Consider the following 13273-nt stretch of genomic DNA (forward strand, 5'->3'; position numbering starts at 1 on the left):
GTCATACCAGGACTCTTTTCTATATATCTATATCTATGGTGGTGGTGGTGATGATGTGCCGTGGAGTTGGTTCTGACTCATAGCGACAGTGTACAGGGTTTCCGGGGCTGTAAATCTTAATGGGAGCAGAAAGCCTCATCTTTTTCCCCCACAGAAAGCTGGTAGATTCCAACTGCAGACTGTGAGATTAGCAGCCCCATTCATAACCACTCTGCTACCAGAGCTCCTTATCTATATCTATGCACACATACAAATCTATACTTTTGCCTACAGAAACACCTCTGCATCTGTATATTCATACATGTTTGCTTGTATGGGGAGGGGCGCTTCAAAAAGTTTGTATAAAAGTGGAATTGAGAGATAATTAATTTTTTTCAGTAACTTTTTGAAGCCCCCCTCGGGGTATTTATTTATAGGTTGAACTTTACATAGAAACACACAAATACTGTTGTTACTTAGTTTAACACTTTTTAATGCATACTGCTTTTAATGGGTGTGTGCTGTTTTGTTTATGGATGGATTAGTGCAACTCAGCTGCTAACCTAAAGGTTATAGATTTGAGTCCATTTAAATATGCCTCAGAAGAAAGACCTGGTGGTCAATTTCCAGAAAATCAGCCATTGAAAATCTCATGGAGCATAGTTCTATTTGGACAGTTGTGGGGTTGCCATGAGTCAGAGTAGACTGGACGGCAGCTGGTGTGGTACAGTTTATTTAACCAGTCTTGTTAATGGGTGCTTAGGTAGAGAAGGGCATCACTGATTTAGTCTTTCTGTGCTACCAGCCGTTATGCGGGAGAAAGATGAGGCTTTCTGCTCCCGTAAAGATTTGTTATCTCAGAAACCCTATACAGGGTGGCTATGAGTTGGAACTGACTCCACGGCATACCACCACCACCACCTTACTCCTAGTGGTGATATAGTAGGATGCTTAAATTACTTTCAGACTGTGCAGAGCGAATCTTAAACACATTTCAGCTTTATTCCCACGTTTCTGTCATTTGTTATATGACATGCTAAGGTCTTATCAAACTCTTCTAAGGAGCCCTGGTGGCATAGTGGGTTATGCATTGGGCTTCTAACTGCAAGGTCAGTAGTTCGAACCCACCAGCTGCTCCTCAGAGAGAAAGGGGGTACTTTCAGCCTCAAAAACCCTTCATAGGGTCGCTGTGAGTTAGAATCGACTTGATAGCAGTGGGTGGTAGATCAAGTTCCTGTACCCACACACATTATGGTCAAGTCGCTTCCAGATCATAGTGACCCTTTAGGACAGAGTAGAACTGCCTCTAGGGTCTCAAAGGCTGTCATCTTTACAGAAACTGACCGCCACATCTTTCTCCCTTGGGCTTGAACCTCCAACCTTTCTGTTAGCAATCTTGTGCTGCTGCACTATCAGGGCTTCCTCTGGAGAATGAGTTTGGTGATTGCAGTCACTGTAACTGACCGAAGTCGTGGAAGGAATTAGAGATTTTTCCTATCTGAGAGAAGCAAATAGGACTGATAATTTAAGGAGCTTTTCAATACTGAAAGGGCAGGAATCCCTAAGTTCAGAATGAGCTTTGTATATGAAAGAGTGCTGCTCCCTGGCCTTCAGAGCTCTATCCACAGGCCTAGTTCTGTGCTCTGGAGCTATAGCTGACAGACTGTCTCACCCAACCCTCCACCATTCTGTCAGGCTCAAACACGTTTGGCAGACTAACTTGAAAACCAGCTCTATTATAGCAACCAGCTGTAATTTCAGTAGGAAACGAAGCTTTTTGTTTGATTCCAGGTTGAGGATGCCCATATTAAAACCCACTGCCTCATAAACTCAGCCACTGTCACCTCGTCCAATTCATATCAACCCTGTAGGACAGAGTAGAATTGTCGATGGCACTTAACAGCAACACCAGTCTCTATAGGAGCAGACAACCTCATCTTTCTCTTGCAGAGCAGTTGGTAGGTTTGAACCACCACTGACCTATTTTTAAGTACTAAGGTTTATAGGAAGGAGCTCTGGTAACATAGTGGTTAAGAGTCGGGCTGTAACCTCAAGGTCAGCAGTTCGAAACTACCAGATGTTCTGTGGGAGAAAGATGAGGCTTTCTGCTCCCATAAAGATCTGTAGCCTCGGAAACCCTATACAAGGTCACTATGAGTTGGAACCGACTCCACAGCACACCACCAAAGTTTATAGGTATTTTGTATTTTCTCTTAGCTCTCTTGAGGAAGGCAAAATTATAGAACTGAACTGAAAATTACATTGAACTATATTCCTGAGATGGAGTGTGGTGGCTCTGTACAATAAATACTGGACTGCAAACTGCAAGGTTGACGGTTCAAGCCCACCGGCTCCTCCATAGGAGACCGATGAGGCTTTGTTTCCACTAAGATTTACAGCCTCAGAAACCCTATGCAAGGTTATTACGAGTTGGAACTGACTTGACAGGACTTGACAACAACATTATCTCTGAGAAAGTAGGAAAGTAGCCATTTATGAGTCATCAGATTTTTCTGTAAAGGGTCAGATAATAAACATTTTTGGCCTTGTGAGCCATATACAGTCTCTAAGGCTTATTCTTCCCTCTTTTAAAATGTCACCTTTGAAAATGTAAGAACAGCTTAATGGTGGTACAAAACCAGGGCTGACTTTGTCCCATGGGCCATAATTTGCTAATTGTGCAAAATCAGCAGTTCACATCCACCAGCTGCTCTGAGGGAGAAAGGGGAGACTTTCTGCTTCTGTAAAGATTTACAGCCTTGGAAACCCTATATAGGTTTACTATGAGTCGGAATTGACTTGGTGGCGGTAGGGCTGGTTTTTAATGTTTGATCTAAACATTACTTGTTTTTCGTAGGAAATAGTTTGTGTTGGTGATTAATTTATATAATTGCCTTTTTTTTTTTTTTTCCTCTGTCATAGATAATTCCTCTACTTATACCATTTACATGGGAAAAGATAAATATGAAAGTAAGTTTTCAAAAACATTTTATCTTGAAATTTCCAGTAGGTAAGTGTTTTGTTCCCTCCCCACTCTCCACAACCCCCGCCCCACCTGTGATGACTATGAATTTTTAGCTAACTACTTTGAAAAGTTAAGGTGCTCTGGTAGTTTAGTGGATTACAAGTTGGGCTGCTAACTGCAAGGTCAGTCGTTTGAATTTATCATTGCTCTGTGTGAGAAAGAAGAGATTTTCTGCTCCCTTAAAACTTTATAGCCTTGGAAACCCTAGATAGGGTCATTATGAGTTGGAATCAACTCCGTGGCACACAACTACCACCACCACTTCAAAAAATCAGTCTTTGAGAAACAGGTCATAACCTACAGGAACGCTATATAGGACTGGAAAAAGTCTGAACTTTTCCTAGAATCTAGTTAATATCAGATAGTTGAGCTAATTGAACCATCTGTTGCTGATTAGAAACTTTCCAGAGAGTTGTTTTGTTTTTGTTTTTCTTTATGTTTTTATTATGGATTGAGTGAAAGTTAACAGGGCAGATCATCAGTTTTATATTCAACAAATCATACAACTTCTTTCATCACAATGATTATATTCTCCGTGTACCATCAGTTAACAGTATTTCTCTCTATTCACTTTAGCTCTTTTTTTTAAAAAAAAACAAAAAAACAAAACACACACAGGCATATATAATAATTTACACCACCAAAGGGCACATTCTGCAAGTCTATCTCATGGCCAGAATCTCTTAGTCCCTCTCTTCCCATGAAACTAGTGTCCTCAGCCACTCCCTGTCCCCATGTTCCCAGCTCTACCTCCATTTCTGGTGTTGCTTCTCTGGATAAGTTCCTGTATTACGCTTGTGCTCTTCTTCCTTGATGGTCCTAGGGTCCTCTGTTTCTGGACTGTAAGATTAACTGCTCCCCCATTTTTTTAACGAAACTTCTACCTTTACAATTGTGACAGTCGCAGTTAGTCTTGATAACAATTACTACTGAATCATACTCTTATCCCCATTTCTTTTAACCAGACCCGTCTAGACAAGATGACAACTGTTCAGTGAGGACTCTTTCCCCACACACACTCTTAAATTAAACTCCCTCTTGAAACCTTGTAAGCCAGTCATTTCTTGCCTTTATCACCCCCTCATTTTAGCTAGCCAATGTCTAAGTTGCCCATCCCTATCTACCCTGTGTACAGAGGAGATAGCATTGATACTTGATGTGATGACTCCTTCCCTCTCTGTTGGTATTTAGAGTTACTGCCTTTAAACAATTTACCCTTGTTTCCTTTATCAAAAATTGGTTTTTTTTATTTTTTGTTTTTTACCCTTCTTCTAGTTGAATTCTAATTATCAAGCAACTGAGCCTAGGTCAAATGGGTACTCTCTGCAAGTTTGAGTGTTCTTGTGCCTCTCCCCTCACTTCACTCTCAGCTCTAGCTCTCCATGGCTATGTCCTTGGCCATGGGCTCTGGTGTCCCCAGGTGTCACCACACATTGGACCAACCAGCCCTTCCTCTTCTCTCCCTCATCTCCAGGTCAACGGGAGTCAATGCACCATGGTTGAACTCAGCCCATTTTTTCATTGCTGACTTTCCCCTTCTTTCACTCACCAGTAGATAAATATGGTCGCCAGCATGCTTACATACCTGCTCATGTGTTCCCTTTGAGTTTCAGTCTTAGAGGGGAGTTTGTCCTGAAGGAACTTGATTGCTTGCCTTGATGGCTCCCCGATGCCATTTTTGTTTTGTTTTTTTCCCCTCTGATCTTTCTTTGAAGATGTGTCTTCTGTTGCTCTAGCTGTCCCAGGCTGGTCTGCTTGTCCTTTCTAGAGAATGTCCTACCTCAGAAGGTTCTGAATGGAACTCAGGACCTATATACTCTGCAAAGGTTCTGCAAGAGGCCTGTTTCACTGGGCAAGTTCTAGAACCCCTTTTAGTATTCCAGTCAGTTATAGGCTGAAGACAGGCTTGTAAGTTTTCTGTGATCATGTTTCCCAACATTCCCTTCTATCCCACTCTAGTGTCTATTTTACAATAGTAGGCAAGGGAAACCAATATTCATAAGACAGTCAAGCATCTTACTATTATTTCCCCTCTTCAAATTATTCCTAGATCCCTGTATCACAGAGCCCTGTTGTTCCAAGGTTAAGCATGCATCACTATTTACCTCTGTCCCACTTAGCCCATGCAAACCTGTCTCAATGTTCCCCTATCTACCTTGTTATTCCACCTCCTCGCCCTTCTTATATTGCCCTCCCCAACACCTGAACTATGCTGTGTCTGCCTTTACCCTTTGCCATACCATTTCCTCCCTCCACCTCCCTCCACTTCCCCCGAAACACCACACCCCAACCCCACCGTTGTGCTTACCTTATATTCCATTAACTTTTCCCTCCATTTAAGACAGTCTGTTTTATCCTGTAATCTACCTGACCTTCCCATCACCTAGATATCTGTTTACCTTCTTTCACATTGTATTTGTTTTGATCATAGACTGACCTCCCAGATCCTCTGAATTTGTTCTTATACTTTTATTCTGTCCTCGACTCTTCCATTTGTTGATTGACTTCCGGGTGATGTTGCCATGTATGGCAATCTCTGATTGTTGTGTCTCTGTCCACAGAACTCCCCCTTTAAGATGTTTTTCATTGTGGGGTTGGTTTTGGCAAAATCCCTTAGCTCTTGTTTATCCTGGAATGTTTTGATTACACCATCATATTTGATTGACAGCTTTGCTGGCTAGAGGATTCTTGGTCGGAAATTTTTTTCTTTCAGGGTTTTATATATGTCTAGCCATTGCCTTCTTGCCTACATGGTTTCTGTTGAGAGAGCCGAGCTTACTCTGATTGGCTGGCCTTTGTATGTTACACTTCTGTTTTCCCTAGCTACCTTCAGGATTCTGTCCTTATCTTTGAGTTTGGAGAGCTTGATTATTATATGTCTCGTTGTTTTTCTTTTAGGGTCTGTCATTCTTGGAGTTCGTTGAACTTCTTGGATGCTTATCTTTTTCGCTTTTCAGGATGTTAGGGAAATTTTCTTCCAGAAGTTTTTCAACTATCTCCTCTGTGGACTTGTGTGATTCTTCCTGTTCCGGAATGCCAATAATTCTTAAGTTATTCCTCTTCATGTTCTCCAACATGAATCTTAGACCTTCTTCAGATTTTTTAAATTCTTTTTTCTGTTTGTTCTTCTGTCTTACTGATATTGAGAGATTTATCTTCCATCTCACTAGTTCTGGCTTCCACCTCGTCAGTTCTACTCCTTTGCCCTTTCAGTGTGTTGTCCATTTCTGATGTTCTATTATTAATCGTTTGGACCTCTTTCTGTAGGTTTTGAATTGTTTCCAATGTTGTATCTAATTATTTGATTGTTCCTGTAGCACTTTCCTGACTTCTTCCTTATTTTTCTCAATTCCATTGTATGTTGATACATTTTATAATCATTTTTCTGAATTCCTTCTCAGGCATTTCCAAAGCCTGCTCTCCTTCCAGTATGGAGTGTAGGTCTACCTCCAGCTCATTTGTCTCAGTCACTTTATCTTGTCTGGACATGTGCTGATAATGGTCATCAGTTTCTGTTTTTTGGGCATATTCAGGAGTTTTCTGTGTCCTTAAAACTTAGATGGGTGTGTGTTTTGGTATTTTTTATGTTTTCTGATTGCCTTCAGGTAGGATGTGATCAGGAGATGGGCTTCCCTTTTCACTCTTCTTACTGAGAATTTTCAAGATGCCACTGTTGGTCATTATGACGTAACTCAGGATTTAATTTTTAGCCTGTTTCCTTTTTAGTCTGCCTGTCTTGCTCCACAATCCCCATTCAGGCCTTTTTCCTAGTGATAAACCGTTCAGGACTGGCTGTGGCCATTTTGCGGTGCCGTTTGATTTTAAGTGGAAACTGTCCCTTTAAATTTTGAGGAGTTCTGTGCACGTGTGTAACAGAACCCTCCGGGGTTGGGAGTGGGGTGTCCACTTGCTCAGGCACCCCCTCTTATCACCAGAATGGAGGTTTTCAGACAGCGGGGGGCCAATAAACAAATATGAAAAAAATAATGTCCACACTTTTATCTCTGTGGTTCTGTCAGGTATCTGTGGCTGCTCTCTGATCCTTCCCTGTTTTGGTCTTGTCCAAGATGGTAGCTCAGGGAGCAGCTGAGTGCCTTGGATTAGAAAGCACTGGATTTCTTTCTTCTGCTACAAGTTCCACTGGTGTAGGCATTTCAGCTTTCTAACTATTCCTTTATATGTGGTTTAGAGTTCTGGGACCATCCCCTGAGCCTGCTTGGTCTGGTATTCTGTGTTGTGGCTGACGGAGCTCCTCACTGTACTCTCACCCAATTCACCATCTTGTTTGTTCTCCTTCAGAGAGTTTTGTGGTATCATTTGATTACAGGTGATATCACTCCCAGGTTTTTGTTAAGTGTTGTCGAGTTGGTTCCAACTCATAGCAACCATATATAGAGTTTCTGAGGAGAGGCTGGTGAGTTTGAACCAACTTTGAGGTTGAGTGCTTATCCTATAGCACCATACCAGGACTCTTGTGCTAAATTAGAGCAAATAAAAATACTTTGTGGTTTGGTCTTTGAAGAGATCATTTTCTGTACATTTTAACTACATTCAAATTAAGTGGAAGCATATCTATTAGAGTTGGTTTGAGGCTGAAGGCAGCTATTTCTGAGTCATGAACTGTTACAGGTTAGTACATTGTTTTCTCAGTGTGTTGGATGTGATTTTGTTGTTGTTAAGTGCCATTGAGTCAGTTTTAAGTCCTAGCGACCCTTATAGGGTTTCTGAGGAGTGGCTGGTGAGTTTGAACTGCCCACCTTGTGGTTCAAACTGACCTTTTGATCTCAGTGTGCTGTCTTACAGTGCCACACCAGGACTCCTACATCTTGATGTACATACTGAAATAACTAAAAAAACAAATTGACAAAAGACACTTGTATTGTACATGAACAGACACTTCACCAAGGAAGACATTCAGGCAGTAAACATTTGAGGAAATGTCTGTAATCATTAGTCATCATTGTTGTTGTTAAGTGCCATTGAGTTGGTTTTGACTCATAGTGACCTTGCGGAGGGTTTCCAAGCAGTAGCTGTGGGTGTGAACTGCCAAACTTGTGGTTAACAGTCCAAGGCTAATCATACAGTGCCACACCAGGACTCCATTATAGAAATGTAAATCAAAACAACAATGAGATATCATCTCAATCCAGTACTAATAGTAAAGTTCAGAAAAACAGACAACAGCAAATGCTTACGAGGACGTGGAGAGACTGGGAACCTCCTACATTGCTGGTGGGTGTGTAAAATGGTACAACCACTGTGGAAAATGGTTTAGTGCTTCCTCAGAAGATTGGGAATGGAAATACTGTAGGGGCCAGCATTCCTCTACTTGGTATACATCCACAAGAAATAAGAACCAGGATATAGAAGGTATATGCACACCGATGTTCATCACAGCACTATTCATAATAGCAAAATGATAGAGACAGCCTAAATGCCCATCAGTGGAATAATGAATAAACAAACTTTGGTACACACACACACAGTATAATTTTATGTAACAATGAAGAATAACGATGAATCTGTGGAACACATCATAACCTGGATAAACCTGGAGAACATCAGGCTGAGTGAAATTAATCAATCGCAAAAGGACAAATATTGTATGAGACCATTATTGTAAAAAGTCAAGAAAAGGTTTTCATATTTAAATGAACATTTTTTGATGGTTACCAGGGGTGGGAGAGAAGAGAGAGTAATTCACTAGCTAGAAGGTATACACATATTCACTTGGGTGATTAAGAAAGCAGTGTACAAGAAGGGGGAGATTGGCTGAAGAATGATAAAGACCGGTGAAGACAGGGAGGTATGCAAGGACTAAAAGGGATAGAGGTAACAACTGTTCTGCTAGCAGATATATGAACAGAGACACAGGCTGAATGGGTATGGGAAGAAGAGTAGGAGTATACCCGCTGATAATATGAGTTTGAAAAACAAATAATTATACATGGGTATAATTGCAAACAGCTGTGAATGTGGGTGGAGCATATGGCAGGCAAAATGATGAAAGCTCTTAGATATTATCAAACATCTTAAGGCAGTGAGTTGATGAACCTGAGGATTTGGGACCATAGTCTCAGGGTACACCATAATCAATTGGCATAACATGGTCCACAAAGACAATGTTCTACAGCCTACTTCAGTGAGTAGCATCTGGCATTTAAAAGCTCATGAGTGGTCATGTAGTGTACCTATTATTATTCTCAGTGTATAGAATAAAGAACAAGATGAGAATTGAAGATGTTTGGAATCAATTAATCCGTTGGACTAATGGAACATGGGAACATCAGTTTCCATGATTTTGAGACCAGAAGAACTAGATGGTGTCTGAGTACCACTGCCTACTGCTCTGAAAGGGTTCACATTAGAAGGTCCTGGATAGAATGGGAGTAAATATGCAACAAAACTCAAAATTATTTTAAAAATTTAAAAAGACTGGGCTTACTGATCAGAAAGACTGGAAGAACCTGAGATTTATCCCCTTGAGCACTCTTCAGGTCTGGAAAGGAACTCACCCTCGTGGCCCAATTTTCAGCCAAGAAGTAGATACATATATAGGGGAGACAACAACACTAGTAAGGTATGCTTACCATGGAATGGTCATCATTCAAATTCAAAAAGGCAGCATGTACTTCAGGACAAAGTTGAGAAGGGACAGGAAGGTGAGTGAAATGGGGGATAGGAACCGCAGGGAGGAAGCAGGATAACTGTTGTTGCTTGGAGATTGCCATCGTTGAGATGAGACAAAGTGTATGTGTGTACTGATGATCTTGCTGAAAACCATCACTCAACTCGCTATAAAAAGTTGTTTGTTTGTTTTTTAAGAAAAACCAAACACCTGTATTGTGTTCTATGTCCTCTACTTCTATTCTGTTTTATTTAGCCACCACCAAAAAAATGGCTAGTTTCAACCTGCTAAATTAATGTTTTGACCCACTAATCAAGTTGGACCAGGAATCCTGGTGTGGCACTGTGGGTTAATTATCTGGACTGCAAAGTTGGTTTGAACCTCAGGGTTGGTGGTTCAAGCTCACCATTTGCTCCTCGGAAATCTTTTACAGGATCACTATGGGTCGGAACCGACTAGATGACACTTATCAACAACAGAAACAATACTTCGTTTCATTACAATGATTGCAATCCCCTTCATGTTAACCATTATAGTATTTAACCTCCATTGACTTTCGCTCTTGCACTCCTCCCTATGTCTTACATTTCCTTCATCTTTCCTGTAGCAGCCTCTCTCTTGTATATTACCTTCTCCATCAACCAAGTTAACAGGTGTCTGCCATCTTCCCAGTAAATGATTTTTATATCCCTTCCACCCCTGGTCATCATCAGAGAATGTTTCTTTTAGCATGAAACCTTTTCTAAACTATTTACAACAGTGGTCTCAGACAGTGTTTGTCCTTTGTGATTGACTAATTTCACTCGGCATAATGTCCTCCAGGTTCATCCATCTTATGTGGTGTTTTGCAGATTCATTACTATATTTTAGTGTTGTGAAACATTCCATTGTGTGTATGTACCAAAGTTGGTTTATCCATTCTTCCATTGGTGGGCATTTAGGCCATCTCCATCTTTGTGCTGTTGTGAATGGTACTGCAGTGAACATGGATATGATGTATCCATATCATGGCTCTTGTTTCTTGAGAATATATATATGCCAAGTAGAGGGCTTGCTGGGGATACATTTATATCAATTTCCAACATTTTATAACACATCATACCTTTTTTTTCCACAGTGGTTGTATTATTTTAAGTCCCACCAGCAGTATAGGAGGATCCCAGTCTCTCCACACCCTCGTCAGCCTTTATTGTTTACTGGTTTTTTGAACTTTGTTGTTGATGCTGGATGTCCCAGGAACTCTTGAGACAATTGGAGCTGCCAACTTCTAATTTACCTTCTTAGAAAGGACATTGTATCACTAAAAAAAAATTTTGTTGTTGTTGTTGCTGAGAAAATATATAGCTGAATGTACACACCCATTCAACAGTGTCTGCATGTACAGTTGATGACATTGATGACATTCTTGGAGCTGTGCACCTGTTCTCACCCTCGTGTTCTGAGTTGTTTCTCAGAAAAGGCATCACATCTTTTAAAACCATCTGTTCTCTAAGCACTCCTAGCACATCACACTATTTCTGATAGTCTTGATGACTTAAGGCTAAGAACTGAACACAAAATAATTTTTATGATTCACTTTCCCTGAAACATTTTCTGGTTTGTTCAATTTAGTAACCAGCAGGTGTCATCAGAGAGACAAGCATCCTGAGCATGAGGAAGAGAGATTTTTGTATTTCTGTTTTTCTGTTTATCCTGTAACTAGTTGTTCAGTTTCCTACTGAAGCTAGTGGGAAGCTCTTCAGAAAATTTGCTGTGTATTCAGGTGCAAAGAGCACCATGTTTTTATTTTTCTGGACAGTAAATACCAACTTCAAGTTGAGTAGATTTTCTTTTCTTGAGCTCCCTTGAGACCATTATTTACCTTACTATTTTTAAATCCATGTTTAAATAATACTTCAAGAAATATTTTTCTTTTAAGTACAGTTAATAATTATTAATATAGTTATTAGAACTTTCTATTGATATTATAGTTCTCAAGTGATACACTCATGTATAAGGTTAAGTCAAAATGTATTGCTACAAAATAATTTGTTAAGTGCCTTCGAGTTGATTCTGACTCATAGCGACTCTGTATAGAGTTTCTGAGGAGCAACTGGTGAGTTTGAACCGCCGACCTGTGGTTCAAATAGACCTTGAGATCTAGTGCCTATCCTCCACTTTGGTCTGTACACCTGAAGGCAGTGTATCTCTCTCTCAGACCTGTCCCTGAAGAATTCTGTGCTTTTTGATTTAGACCATGTCAAAACAGCAGTTTTAACATCCTCAAAATTGTGTTTCTTTTAAATGTTCTTTGAATTTTGGGGAACAAGAAGTCTGAAGGGACAAGATCAGGGCTATATGGTAGGTGGAGGATAAAATCTGCCAGCAAAATACTCTTAGCCCTTTCTACCCTTGAAGAATGAGCAGGTACATCGTCATGTTGGGAAACATTCCTCAGTGCAGCTCTCCTAGCCTTTCCCTCATGAGTGCAGTTTTTAATTTTGTGAAAAACTTCTTCTTAGTAAGCCCTGTGATTGTCCCTGGTACTTTGAGAAAATCTGTCAAGATGATCCTTTTGGAATCCTAAAAAATGTTTTCTATAACTTTCTGAGCATCTGGACCTCTTTGACTTGAATTTAACTGGTCCAGCAGATCCTCTCAGAAGCTGCTGTTTTGATTGGCCTATGCTCTCTGCATCATATTGGTAAATCCAAGACTCATCAGTTACAATTTGTTTTGTAAAAAGTTTTCATTAGTTTTGGCCTTACTTAAAATACTGATGAAAGGTCAGCTCTTTGAGTTAGCTGATCTTTGCATAATACTTTTGGCATCCATCAAGCCAAAAGCTTACCAAGACCAAGATGTATGCTTAAAACTGAAAATGCTGAATCATGTGAGATCTCAACTTTAAGTAGCTTTCACATATTCTGTGGTCTTCTGGTGGTTTCTAGACAATTTTCATTCTCTTGGCTTACCTTCCTTCAATTGCTTGATCCATGTGACAACGGTTGTTTTATATGGGGCAGCATTCCCATTAACTTGTTACAAAACTTCAGTGATTTGAGGAAGATATTTCCTTCAGTTTTGTTACAAATTTAATATTAGCCCTGATCTCAAAATTGTTTTATATCATGTCATAAAAAGTATCCTTTTTTTTTTTTAATTACTGGAAGAACTTGTCTTTAGCCGTCCACTGATGGCAGAGGCATGTTAACACACGTTTTGCTTAGGATAAACCACCCAGGCATGTGTGAACTGGAACCTTAGTAGCAGCACCTTTTCACTGACCCTCCCATACATTGTGATCTTATACCTCAGCTTTTAGAAATGTATCTAAAGGGAATAATCAGGAATATGGACATCTTCATTAAAAAAATACTCAATCAAATATTTATAATTAGAAGCAACCCAAGTGTCAGTAATACAGATGTTTATTCATATGATGGAATTGTTTTTGTTAAGTGCCTTCGAGTTGGTTTCAACTAATGGTTTCTGAAGAGCAACTGTGCAACTGGTGGATTTTTGAATTAGGTAGCCATTATTTCCAAAGGTATATTTTAAAATTTATTTTTATCTACAAGTTGTGTTGATCATGACAAGCTATAGACAACATTGAGAAGTATGAGTATTCTAGAACACTTAATTGTGCTCATGAGGAATCT

The 13273-nt window shown here is 40.0% G+C and overlaps 1 protein-coding gene across 1 annotated transcript in view; it reads left to right on the top strand.

The window, feature by feature from the left end:
* The window catches only part of CCDC25 (coiled-coil domain containing 25), a 52481-nt gene that overhangs the window by 1840 nt on the left and 37368 nt on the right, over nucleotides 1–13273 (top strand). Inside the window, exon 2 of the mRNA XM_006864351.1 lies at nucleotides 2902–2949. Coding sequence (XP_006864413.1) covers nucleotides 2902–2949 — 48 coding nt within the window. The remainder of the gene's footprint in view (nucleotides 1–2901; nucleotides 2950–13273) is intronic.

Source organism: Chrysochloris asiatica, unplaced genomic scaffold (assembly GCF_000296735.1).
Source record: "Chrysochloris asiatica unplaced genomic scaffold, ChrAsi1.0 scaffold00064, whole genome shotgun sequence".
In the NCBI taxonomy this organism is placed as follows: domain Eukaryota; kingdom Metazoa; phylum Chordata; class Mammalia; order Afrosoricida; family Chrysochloridae; genus Chrysochloris; species Chrysochloris asiatica.